The sequence below is a fragment of the Gigantopelta aegis genome, chromosome 14 (assembly GCF_016097555.1).
Source record: "Gigantopelta aegis isolate Gae_Host chromosome 14, Gae_host_genome, whole genome shotgun sequence".
Lineage (NCBI taxonomy): Eukaryota > Metazoa > Mollusca > Gastropoda > Neomphalida > Peltospiridae > Gigantopelta > Gigantopelta aegis.
In genome coordinates, this window is record NC_054712.1 from 26376338 (window position 1) to 26390876 (window position 14539).

At 36.3% G+C, this 14539-nt stretch overlaps 1 protein-coding gene across 1 annotated transcript; it reads right to left on the reverse strand.

The window, feature by feature from the left end:
- Positions 1–10568: 10568 nt before the first annotated feature.
- LOC121389160 (kelch-like protein 5) lies at positions 10569–12197 on the reverse strand. Its single transcript, XM_041520768.1, has one exon. It carries the CDS (start codon positions 12195–12197, stop codon positions 10569–10571), a length of 1629 nt encoding a protein of 542 aa, XP_041376702.1.
- Positions 12198–14539: the final 2342 nt, after the last annotated feature.

Sequence of the window (14539 nt, forward strand, 5' to 3'; positions counted from 1 at the left end):
CTACGCTCAACATTCATTATTATACATATAACCTACCCTCAAGAGAGAGAGAGAGAGAGAGAGAGAGAGAGAGAGAGAGAGAGAGAGAGAGAGAGAGAGAGAGAGAGAGAGAGATATGGTGCAACAGCAGTAGACAAGTGTAAAGAAGTTGAGGGGATATTGAGAGTATTAGAGAATGACATTTTAATTAGTACTCTATTTCTAAGTGAACTTTCAAAGCATTATTTTTAATTTAAAAATTCTTTCAAAGAGTGTTTTATAGGGTGTCTATTGCTTATGAAATGCTTCATAGTTGCAATGTTGGTAATAATTATATTTTTCTATTTCAAAATTATTTCGTAGAATATTTTTCGCGGCATTGACATGTAAATTTCTTTTTTGTATTTTCATACCGTAAATATAATATTTTATGTTGATAGTCAGCCAATTTACAAAATTACCTTTTTCGATTTTGATCATGCCTAACATAACTATGTCTTTGCTTAGAGTAATATTAATTCCAGTTTCATTTCTTATCCATTCTTCTATTGCTTCCCACAGAGAATGTACTAAATTACATTCAAATAATAGGTGTTGTATGGTTTCAGGTGATTTGTTGCAAAAACTGCAGGCATTGGAATCAATATAATTAATCATATTTAGAAATTTGTTAGTTGTAAGAATTCTGTGTATGATTTTATACTGAAACCAAGATAACGTTGTGCTTTTGACAGATCTAAAGGGTAGAATGTAATATTTTCCCCAATCATATATATCATAGATATATCCTTCTTTAGAATATTTTATTTGTGATTTTGGAATGGTGATTTGAGCGTTCAGTAACTCATATATGTTTGCAACCTTTCTGATCTTTGAACAAAACCTTTAAGTTATATGGAAGAACAGGATTTTGTAATGCTATAAAAACGTCATCATTTAAATTATCTAGCTTGTAAATGAATGATTTTATAGCACTGACCAATGAAGCATATTCCAGAAAATTGGTAATTATGTCGTATTTCTCTATGAACTGTTCATATGTTAGAAAGTCTCCTTGTTTATTCAACAAATCGTTAATAAAAATAATACCTTTTGAGATATATCGTTTTAGTATAAATGGCTTTTTATCCATACATATTTTACTGTTAAACCAGATATTGGTCTGGAGAATATCATCTACGTTTATTGGAATTTGTTTTTGTTGTATCCTTAACCAACTAACCAATGTCTCTCTCCAAAATGTATTTTTTATTGAACTTTTTTTACAGTATAGAAAATGGTCGCCATATATAATTAAATCACGTGTTGATATATTTGTAGAAGCTTCGAACAAAATGGTCCATTTTGCGTTATTCAAAAATATCCGTCGGATCCACGAACTTTTTCAAAGTGGTCATAAAATTATTTATGTTTATCATTTTGATGCCACCATTTTTATAGTCTTGCGTTATTAAGTTTCTTTTAAGTTGTTCACGGCCGCTATTCCAAATAAATTGGAAAAAAATAATGTATTTATATGTTTTAGCAAACGTTCGCTTGGATTTGGTAATGTTTTCAATAGGTATGTTAGTTTAGGAACTATTAACGTTTTCAGGACTGTAATTCTTCCTAAAACAGTAAGTTTTCTGATAGACCATAGCTTCATTAATTTTTGTATTTCGATAATCTTGGGATTATAATTTAAATCAATAATTTCTTCTAGGTTAATGAAGAAGTTAATACCGAGAAGGTTAAACTGTGTATTGCCCCATTCTAGTTTCCATCGAGTGTGATGGTAAACTTCATTTAAAATTTCTTGCTTCCTATCCAAATAGCTTTTGATTTGGTGTAGTTACTATTTAGGCCAGATATTTGTGCATAATAATCTAGGACAGATAGAACACCCTGCAGGGACTCAGGAGAGCTGTCTAAAATAAAACTTGTGTCGTCTGCATACTGCGATATTAAATACTTTTCACCATCTATAGCGATACCTTTTATATTATTGGAGTTTTTTTACTATGATAGCGAGGATTTCAGCACATAAAATAAATATATAAGGAGACAAAGGATCGTCTTGTCTACAGCCCCTTTCTAGTTTAAATGGCTCTGATAGAAATCCATTCTGAATTACTCTCGATACCGAGTTACTATATAGTGTTTAAATCCAGGCTTTCATTGATGTTTTTAAGTTAAAAATGTCTTAGGCTTTATTGATAAATGACCACGATACTGAATGAAAAGCTTTTTCGAAATCGATTAATATTAGTAAACCAGGGATATCTTGTTCTTCGGTATAATGCATAATTTCGTAAATTAATCTAATGTTTTCACCAATGTACCTTCCTTTAATAAAGCCTGTTTGGTCTGAGTCTATTATTTTATCTGAAGCCAGTTTGTATGTACAGTTTAGGAGTGTTATTGGTCGCCAGTTTTTTAGAAATGCTTTAGGTTTTTTTGGTTTGGGAATACATGTTATGATTCCTAACTTCTGAACATTAGACATTTCTTTCTTAGCATAACTGTAATTGATAGATTGAACAATAAAATGACCAAGATATATCCAGAAAATTTTGAAAAATTCGGCAGTAAACCCATCCGAATCAGGACTCTTATCATTTTTCATATTTTTAAGACACGTTAATACTCCCGAGTGTATTATTCCCCCCTCTAATATTTCTGCATATTCGTTTGTCGGGATATTAAAATTATAATTTGCAAGTGTTTCCATAATATCATTATCAATAATATCAATATCATTATCATTTTTTCCAGGTGGAGTTGAGTAGAGGTTTTTGTAAAGAGCTTTAGTTTGTTTTAGGATTTCTTCCAAATCTTTAACTATTGTTCCATTTTCTAGTTTTATGTTTGAAATTAGTTTACTAATGTAGTTTCTGAATTCTAAATCACAACAATATTTTGTTGGTTTTTCGCCCTCTTCGATTCATTTTGTTCTTGGCCTTATATAATGTCCTTTAAGTTATTGTTTTCTTAGCTCTTGTAATTCAAACTTTTTAGATTCAATCTGTTCTAAATCAATCATCTTTTCGTCTTCTAATAATTTAATTTCATCACATAATTTTGTTTCCAGTTCATCACGATTTTTTTTCTTAAAACTATAAATGATATAGTTTTGCCTCTTATTTCCATCAATAACGTTTCTAAGAAAAGAATCTAATTAAATTTTAAATCTAATTAAAATTAGCTCCACTGGTTAATTACCATTACCTGTGGATCTAACAGCACCCCGTTGGAGCTCATGTCCAGTTGATCTTTCATTCGACCAATCAAAACCACCTTACTTGCAAAATTATGACAATGATTTGAAAAGAATTTGAAAACATTCGGGATTATGCTGAGGGTATACGAAGTGATTCGGATCAATTACGAAGTATGCCAGAAACTAATTTCAATATAAAATTTTATATAAAATTCGTTTCAAGACGAAAAAAATAAACCGTTTATACTAGTATACAATCCAGAGTTTATTACTGCTTTTTAATGTTGAAATAGACCAACAAGTTCGCCTTTTGCATAAATAGTCTCGCCCGATATTTTTATAATTTGTATGCTCCCGAATAACGCTATAAAAGGCGAAGTGTAATTGGGCGATATTTAAATCGTTATTTATAGATGAAATGTCACGTGGACATGGGAAGGGAAAGTCCAGAACTCGCCAACCTTACCTCCCAGTCATACACAATTGCAATATACATACACAATTGCGTCGAGTCTCCCCTGGGTTGTCATGCCACGATCTGAACAGGTCAGGCCCTTCTAAGGGACCTACGGGCCACCTAGGGAGACACCTCATCATCCGCAGGTCCTAATTAACGAGCTACGCTCGGCCTACTAATATTAAATCTATACGTAGCTCCCTACCTTTTATTTTAGAACGACCATCAAAATTGCGCCGAAATTCCTTCATCAAAATGCGCACCGTTTCTCTTTGGCTTAATCCTACGGGACATTCCAAATTCCATAGCACCATACCACTCCCCGCCTGTTACCGACTACGATTGGACTGCTGGTGCTCTCTTGCAGGCGGTCCCTCTTCCACCCACCCCAACCCTTTCCTGTCCTGGACGGAGGGGCCGGTTGAGGCCAGCACTTGTGCCCAGAACAGGCGTGCGCTACAACAGCTTGCTCTGAATGTGCACGTTACAAAAAAAATCAATTCCATTCCTGGGAGTCCACGCAATGCTGTTAGATCTACTGGTAGACCAGTAGAGCTAATTTTAATCAGATTGATTCATTATTATACATATAACTTACACTACTTATGCATTACTATACACACCACAACACTATCAATTAATTATTATACGTATAATATGCACTCTCCATTCATTATTATAGACATGCTATACACTACGTTCAATATTAGACAAATATTATATACTACCCATAAATTAGTACACATTAATGTACACTTCCCATTCACTATTAAACTTATAATCTACATCTTACATTTATTGATATACACATAATCTGCACTTCCCGTTCATTATTATTCATATAATCTACACTCGCCATTCCTTATTATATCTAATATGCACTCCACATTCATTATGATACGTATAATTTACACTCCCCATTCACTATTATACACATAATCTAGACAACACATTCCGTTTTATATGTACAGTAATGAATGTACAGTGTAGATCATATATATAGTCATAATTGTGGAATGCAGAATACATTTATATACATTTAGGATGTATGTATAATAAAAGAAAAGTGTGTAAAGCGTGTGTATAATAAAGCATGTGGAGTGTGAATTATATGTATAAAAATATATTTGAAGTGTATGGTAATCCGCCTACAGTGGCGGATCCAGAAAATCCTCTTTTTTTCTTTTTGTTTCTTTTTTTTTCGGGGGGGGGGGGGGGGGGGGCAGTGACATGAGGTGGAATGCCAAGGGAACTTTGGGGGAGGTTTGGATGGGGGGTCGTAAAAAAATGAAAATTAATACATAATAAAATTATAACTATCGCTAAATTTATGGGGGGGGGGCTGGCCCCTCCCCCCCCCCCCCCCCGATCCGCCTCTGACCTGGCGTGTAGATTATATGTATACTAATTAATAGGCTGTGTACATTTTATGTACATGTATACTAATGAATGTGGAGTGTATATCATATCTATAACAAACATTCAGGGAGTACTCCTAAAGCAATGCATGTCCCCTACAGTGCCCAACAATGCTTTGTATCTCCTAAGTTCACGGGTCATAACTCTGTTAAAATAAGTAAATCGCAATGAAAGTTAAACTTGATCTGTAATAGTGCATGACAAAGCTATATACAACATTTCATCGCAATATCTTCAGGCACATGAAAAAAAGTATGAAAAATCCATTTTCATATCTCCTAAGTTCAAGAGCTATAACTATGTAAAACAAATGGATATTAAATTGTCATAAAAGTCAAACTTGATCTGTAGTAGTACATGATAAAGCTATACACATTTCAGCTCAATATATTGAGGCTTTGCAAAAATTACTGTCCGGAATAACTAATTTTACTTTCGCCAAAATTCAAGCGCTATATCTCTGTCAAAAATAGGTAAATCGTCCTGAAAGTCAAACTTCATGTGTAAAGCTATGGAAAGAATTCAGCTGAATATGTTGAGGCATTGCGAAAAAACAACAACAACAACAAACAAACAACACCCACACCCAAAGAGTCTGAACGAACAACAAATGTTCGCATCTCCTAAGCAAACATGGATAAATCGTGATGAAAGTCAAACTTGATCTGTAATAGTATATGATAAAACTATATAGAAACTTTCAGCTCGGTATCTTGAGGCATTGTATAAACAAAGTCCGGAAAACAAAACCGTATCTCCTAAATGCAAAAGCCGCAAGTCTATTAAAAATAGGTAAATCGTCAAGAATGGTACACTATACGGCTATATCCTATCTCCTAAATGCAAAAGCCGCAAGTCTGTTAAAAATAGGTAAATCGTCAAGAATGGTACACTATACGGCTATATCCTATCTCCTAAATGCAAAAGCCGCAAGTCTATTAAAAATAGGTAAATCGTCAAGAATGGTACACTATACGGCTATATCCTATCTCCTAAATGCAAAAGCCGCAAGTCTATTAAAAATAGGTAAATCGTCAAGAATGGTACACTATACGGCTATATCCTATCTCCTAAATGCAAAAGCCGCAAGTCTATTAAAAATAGGTAAATCGTCAAGAATCACTATACGGCTATATCCTATCTCCTAAATGCAAAAGCCGTAAAAAAATAGGTAAATCGTCAAGAATGGTACACTATACGGCTATATCCGTATCTCCTAAGAATGGTACACTATACGGCTATATCCGCTCCTAAGTCTATTAAAAATAGGTAAATCGTCAAGAATGGTACACTATACGGCTATATCCGTATCTCCTAAATGCAAAAGCCGCAAGTCTATCAAAAATAGGTAAATCGTCAAGAATGGTACACTATACGGCTATATCCTATCTCCTAAATGCAAAAGCCGCAAGTCTATTAAAAATAGGTAAATCGTCAAGAATGGTACACTATACGGCTATATCCTATCTCCTAAATGCAAAAGCCGCAAGTCTATATCCGTATCTCCTAAATGCAAAAGCCGCAAGTCTATTAAAAATAGGTAAATCGTCAAGAATGGTACACTATACGGCTATATCCGTATCTCCTAAATGCAAAAGCCGCAAGTCTATTAAAAATAGGTAAAAGAATGGTACACTATACGGCTATATCCGTATCTCCTAAATGCAAAAGCCGCAAGTCTATTAAAAATGGTAGATCGTCAAGAATGGTACACTATACGGCTATATCCGTATCTCCTAAATGCAAAAGCCGCAAGTCTATCAAAAATAGGTAAATCGTCAAGAATGGTACACTATACGGCTATATCCTATCTCCTAAATGCAAAAGCCGCAAGTCTATTAAAAATAGGTAAATCGTCAAGAATGGTACACTATACGGCTATATCCTATCTCCTAAATGCAAAAGCCGCAAGTCTATTAAAAATAGGTAAATCGTCAAGAATGGTACACTATACGGCTATATCCTATCTCCTAAATGCAAAAGCCGCAAGTCTATTAAAAATAGGTAAATCGTCAAGAATGGTAATATCCTGCAAAAGCCGCAAGTCTATTAAAAATAGGTAAATCGTCAAGAATGGTACACTATACGGCTATATCCGTATCTCCTAAATGCAAAAGCCGCAAGTCTATTAAAAATAGGTAAATCGTCAAGAATGGTACACTATACGGCTATATCCGTATCTCCTAAATGCAAAAGCCGCAAGTCTATTAAAAATAGGTAAATCGTCAAGAATGGTACACTATACGGCTATATCCGTATCTCCTAAATGCAAAAGCCGCAAGTCTATCAAAAATAGGTAAATCGTCAAGAATGGTACACTATAATATCCTATCTCCTAAATGCAAAAGCCGCAAGTCTATTAAAAATAGGTAAATCGTCAAGAATGGTACACTATACGGCTATATCCTATCTCCTAAATGCAAAAGCCGCAAGTCTATTAAAAATAGGTAAATCGTCAAGAATGGTACACTATACGGCTATATCCTATCTCCTAAATGCAAAAGCCGCAAGTCTATTAAAAATAGGTAAATCGTCAAGAATGGTACACTATACGGCTATATCCTATCTCCTAAATGCAAAAGCCGCAAGTCTATTAAAAATAGGTAAATCGTCAAGAATGGTACACTATACGGCTATATCCTATCTCCTAAATGCAAAAGCCGCAAGTCTATTAAAAATAGGTAAATCGTCAAGAATGGTACACTATACGGCTATATCCGTATCTCCTAAATGCAAAAGCCGCAAGTCTATTAAAAATAGGTAAATCGTCAAGAATGGTACACTATACGGCTATATCCGTATCTCCTAAATGCAAAAGCCGCAAGTCTATCAAAAATAGGTAAATCGTCAAGAATGGTACACTATACGGCTATATCCGTATCTCCTAAATGCAAAAGCCGCAAGTCTATTAAAAATAGGTAAATCGTCAAGAATGGTACACTATACGGCTATATCCTATCTCCTAAATGCAAAAGCCGCAAGTCTATTAAAAATAGGTAAATCGTCAAGAATGGTACACTATACGGCTATATCCTATCTCCTAAATGCAAAAGCCGCAAGTCTATTAAAAATAGGTAAATCGTCAAGAATGGTACACTATACGGCTATACGCAAAACTTCAGCTCAGTACCTTGAGGTATTGGGTGAAAAAAGTCCGAAAACGAATTTCCGTATCCCCTATGTTCAAGGGCCATAATTTGGTCAAAATAAGTAAATCGACATGAAAGTCAAACTTGATCTGTAATGGTATATGATGAAATGATATACAAACTTTATGTAGGAAAGACGGGTGAATAGATGGACAGACAGAAGGACGGAGATTAAACCTATAACCTCCTCCGGTTGGACGTCACCGATAGGGCACTAATATTGAATGTGGATTATATTAATTAAATAGCACTTAAAGTATTATCAATCCAAAGTTCTTTTAAGAGACAATTAATGTATTGGGGGGGGGGGGGGGGGGAGACTATCTGGTAGTGGCTCCTCTTTTTCCCCCGAAAGGAGCTCTTTTTTATAAATTAATTTTCATAATTAATAAATATTATATTTTAGATGTTATGTTACAGCATGCTCCTTTAATATTGTTCACATTGTTTATTATACATGTTTTTAATTTATTTTGTTTCCTATTAAATGTAACTATTCAGGAAAGATATTTATTTTAAAAGGGGGGGGGGGGGGCTTATATTTAATATTAATAATAAGATAAATATTGTATGGTTACCGGAAACAGAGCGGACAACGGTTGGGATGGCGGCGGGGTGTGTGTGGAGCCTGGCAATAGGGGGCGTTAGGCGTAGGCGGTTTTCGCTGTAGGATAGCTAGGAGCGACTAGCCTTCCCCTCCCACCCCTCCCCATCATCCACATTGAAGTCTTCAATGGGACCGTCTTTAACCCCCATCCCCCATTAAATTTTACTATTCAATAATTATAAGATTTTTATTTTTATTTTAGAAGGGAAAATGTTATATTTAATAATATTAATAAAATAAATATTGAGGGGTTACCGGAAACGGAGCAGACAACGGTTGGGAGGGTGGTGGATTGTGTGTGGGAGACTAGCAATAGAGGGCATCTTGCCCCCCCCCCCCCCCCCCCCCCCCCCATCCTCTACACCAAAGTCTTCGATGGGACCGTCTTTACTGCCATATAAATATTTTTAAAATCTTTTTGTGGTTCAAGGCCAGTCTCTCTCCGCTTAATTCTCCTGGGGCTAAAAATATAAATTTAAATATTAAGATTAAATTTTCCTCTTGTTTTTTGACCGTCCGTCACAAATTGGCGTTTATTTGTAATATTAGGAATTAGTTGCCATATTCATAAATTTTGGACACGCCTTCTGAATGAAGCCATTTCATTTTAGTATAAAGTCAAAATTGTCCCTATTAATTAAACACCTTCTGTCCGATGCTCAGCCACTGGCCTTGCCAGAGACTGGACGTGGGATGGACGTGCCTGGACCTCTTTTGGATGTAGGCACGTTAATAAAGTAACAGTAACAGCAATGTATTTAAATATAGTCGTGGAGAGTGCGTATTATACGTATAATAATAACTGGGGAAGTGCAAATTATACGTATAATAATGTCTGGGGAGTGCATATTCTTGGGGAGTACAAATTAAATGCTACACCTGTCATAGATATCAACAGTTTGTCATAGGTGACAACATATCTGTTATATTGCCATCTTGAATATTTCAAAATATTAAATATTAAAGTTTGTATTCTCCGGATCCTAAATTAGCACCTTTTAAACATGCAAGAACCACAAAAAAACTATGGAGGGTTTGGCAACCACAGTACTAGTTTAATTATTCGAAATTTAGTAAGCTTTTTCTTAATTTCTTTAATATTATTTTAGTTTGACCTTTGACCTTGACCTGACCGTCACGTCTAAATTGTGGAACTCGCTTCTTAAACATTTTGTACCTGTTTTAGGGTAATTATATGCCTAATGTAGTACTTTGAAACGGCTATTCTGGATACTGTCTAAATTTGACCTTTGACCTTGATTTGACCTTGATCTCTAAAATCGGGTAGCTCCCTCTAAACATTTGTGTACTGTCCTAAACTAGTCTGTTACAAGCTTGGCGCTTTGGGCCTGCATGTCATGATCATCCCCTTAAGCCACCGCACTATTAATACTTGTAAACAAACTACAGGTTTGAAATTAAATATATATATTATACATAGATAGATAGATATTAAAAGTTCAAAATTCAACTTTATACCCCAAAAGTGTCATATATAATATAGATATAGATATAGATATAAATATAGATAGATAGATAGATAGATAGATAGATAGATAGATAGATAGGAATGTCGAATGTTCTCGTTTGTAACGTAGTGATTAATGAACAATCAATACAATGTGTTCAGCGGTTATCAGGTCACAAGTCGAGCTATCACACTATGATTAATGAACTATCAATACAATGTGTTCAGCGGTTATCAGGTCACAAGGCGAGCTATCACACTATGATTAATGAACTATCAATACAATGTGTTCAGCGGTTATCAGGACACAGTGGCAGGACACTGTAAACAGAACCACTTGTATGTGGCCTAGGGAATGTATTCTCTTCTTCTTTACCTTCAGCGAGACTGAACTTCCAGATTCCATCTTTTGTAAAACACAGCAAGCTGCCGTCTCGGTGTACTACACCAAAGCAATATCGAAATGATTTCCATTTTGCTGTGAATTTCTTCTTAATCTGGATTTCTCCATCCCTGTCAATGACCTGGACGTGCATCACGTTCCCGTGAATGTCTAACAAATAAACATCTGGGAGATGCACATAACCTCTTAGTAAAATAGAGTGACAGGGCAGCCGTGTTTTTAGAGTGCTGATGGAATGCGTCCTTGTGTTAAAACACTGGATAACATCTGATGTGTTTCTGCCTATTCCTCCTCCCATTACAAGAATGTTCTCACAAACTGTAACAGGGAAAGCATAATATCTCTTTCGTCCCAAGTCTCCAACAACCTGCCAGTGTTTGACACTGTCGCTTATTTCTTCTATGCTATTGCTATACACACCACCAATAGCGTACACTTTAGAACGAGCTGTAGCCATACAGTGATCATTGCGTTTTTGGTTGAGATCTGGACCTATTCTCCACACCTTTCTAGTGGTGTCGTAAATCAGTGTACATGTTGGTTTGTAATTACCACCAGTGATGTAGATCTTGTCATCCAGACTTGCTGCTGAATACCAAGCTCCAGGATCTACTGGGGCTCGTGGGACGTCTTCCCATTTGTCGTCTGACGTGAAGCAAGACAGCAGTGACATGTTGTTACGTTGTAAAATGAAAACATCAAATCTCTTGAACCTGACATGTGATGACACTGCTAAGCTCAAACGAGCTGATCCACTTGACGCAGCTATCACGCTTTTACAGAGCACATCTTGTACCATTTCCTGAACAGATTTGTTTTTAGAAAGCACACTTGAACACACGACTTCTCTAATCAAAAATTTTGGATCAGCAATGTCAAGCCTGACTTTTTCAAAAATACATTTCATGTCATCTTCATCCGGCTGATTATGCTCAATCCACTTCATGACGAGTTTAACAATATTATCTTCTTTACAGTTCAAGTCTTCTTTTGAAATGATTTCCAGAAGTTCTGTCTTAGACAGCTGAATGCCATGTTCTGTTTCAACAAAGTTAGCCAAGTTATCGGTTAAGTAGACAAAAGCTCGTTTCGACAAATCCATGAAATTGTAGAGTTTCAAGAATCTCCACCAGTTTAAACAGTTCTCAGGAGAGAGAACCAGACCTTCCTCCAAGTGCGTGTTACACAGCTGTTTGATGTGGTCAAGCTGCATCATCTCAGCAGCATCTAAAACTTGAACGCAGTTGTTTTCATTGACGAGATTCATTCTGCAGAAACACATTTTCAGAATATCTTTGAATACTGACAGAGATACAGACGGAAGTTCGAAGACACTCGTCCGACTCTCTGTCATATCTGAAGTTAGCATGGCCCGGAAATAAGTGGAGAGAGCCGCCAGGATTAGACGACTTCCGGCTGTTGTCCCATCCTTGCAGACAATCTGAATATCACTGAAAGTACCTTGGGCAATATAATGATGAATGTTTACAAGACATTGTCCTTGAGCATGCTCCATTACGAACAACCCCAGAACTGAAATGAAACAAATGTCATGGCCTCTATAAATATTATAATGTAAATTATTTGTGAAACGATCTGTATATGTTGTTTATTTGTGATAATTAAAAGAGAGGTGATGGATATAGGCATCGTGCCCCCCCCCCCCCCCCACACACACACACCCCTCCCGGTAGTTCTGTATAACAGATGGGCGCTATTGTGACTCAGAAATCATCCAGGTGTAGAGGCGATTACTTGCTCATCGTAGGCGTGTGCCCTTAATCCAGTTCACGTTGTGGACAATGTGAATGTCCAGTTCACGTTGTGGACAATGTGAATGTCCAGTTCACGTTGTAGACAATGTGAATGTCCATTTCAATTTGTGGACAATGTGAATGTCCAGTTCACCTTGTGGACAATGTGAATGTCTAGTTCACCTTGTGGACAATGTGAATGTCTAGTTCACCTTGTGGACAATGTGAATGTCCAGTTCACCTTGTGGACAATGTGAATGTCTAGTTCACCTTGTGGACAATGTGAATGTCCAGTTCACCTTGTGGACAATGTGAATGTCCAGTTCAAGCTGTGGACAATGTGAATGTCCAGTTCACCTTGTGGACAATGTGAATGTCCAGTTCACGTTGTGGACAATGTGAATGTCCAGTTCACGTTGTGGACAATGTGAATGTCCAGTTCACCTTGTGGACAATGTGAATGTCCAGTTCACCTTGTGGACAATGTGAATGTCCAGTTCACGTTGTGGACAGTGTGAATGTCCAGTTCACCTTGTGGACAGTGTGAATGTCCAGTTCACGTTGTGGACAGTGTGAATGTCCAGTTCACGTTGTGGACAATGTGAATGTCCAGTTCACCTTGTGGACAGTGTGAATGTCCAGTTCACGTTGTGGGCAATGTGAATGTCCAGTTCACCTTGTGGACAATGTGAATGTCCAGTTCAAGCTGTGGACAATGTGAATGTCCAGTTCAAGCTGTGGACAATGTGAATGTCCAGTTCACCTTGTGGACAGTGTGAATGTCCAGTTCAAGCTGTGGGCAATGTGAATGTCCAGTTCACCTTGTGGACAATGTGAATGTCTAGTTCAAGCTGTGGGCAATGTGAATGTCCAGTTCACGTTGTGGACAATGTGAATGTCCAGTTCACGTTGTGGACAATGTGAATGTCCAGTTCACGTTGTGGACAATGTGAATGTCCAGTTCACGTTGTGGACAATGTGAATGTCCAGTTAAGTTGTGGACAATGTGAATGTTAGGTTCAAGTTGTGGACAATGTGAATGTCCAGTTAAGTTGTGGACAGTGTGAATGTTAGGTTCAAGTTGTGGACAATGTGAATGTCCAGTTCAAGTTGTGGACAATGTGAATGTTAGGTTCAAGTTGTGGACAATGTGAATGTCCAGTTCAAGTTGTGGACAATGTGAATGTTAGGTTCAAGTTGTGGACAATATGAATGTCCAGTTCAAGTTGTGGACAATGTGAATGTTAGGTTCAAGTTGTGGACAATATGAATGTCCAGTTCAAGTTGTGGACAATGTGAATGTTAGGTTCAAGTTGTGGACAATATGAATGTCCAGTTCAAGTTGTGGACAATGTGAATGTTAGGTTCAAGTTGTGGACAATGTGAATGTTAGGTTCAAGTTGTGGACAATGTGAATGTTAGGTTCAAGTTGTGGACAATATGAATGTCCAGTTCAAGTTGTGAACAATTTGAATGTTAGGTTCAAGTTGTGGACAATATTAATGATGATCTAGCGGGTGGGGATGAAGATATTTGAAACTCCGGTAACAACTTCATTTAGTACCTACAAAAGCTAAACGATTATTAAACTCATGGGTGGATTCAGTCGGGTACAGGGAGTGAGATATCCAGTTTCTAACAATGCATTCTCTTTTGGTGTATTTTGTCTAAGCGTTTTACTCTGATTTCCAAAATCTTAAATTTCGAATCTTACACATTGTCACATTCTGTATCCTCCCCTGAAATGCAAAGGATCAATGAATATCCCCAGCAAGATTAGTGCAGTTTTGACATAAATGGTTTGAATTATTGCATTTTATATATAATAACATGATTTTTGTAATGGCGAAATATGTACATTTTATACTATGAAATTAACGTAAACTAAAATTACGAAAGCACTGTTTAAATAAGTCACAGTTAAAAACCAAATCTCAAGTACTATCAAATCATTAAAAAAAACCTGACTCATCTTAAGGTATTAACTAAAGAATTTATCTTATAATATTATTTGGTGAAATTGTCAACAAAAGATGCTAGAATAGTATGTAAATTTAGAACTGGAAATGTAAAACTACCTATAGAAACCATGGTATGTACTATC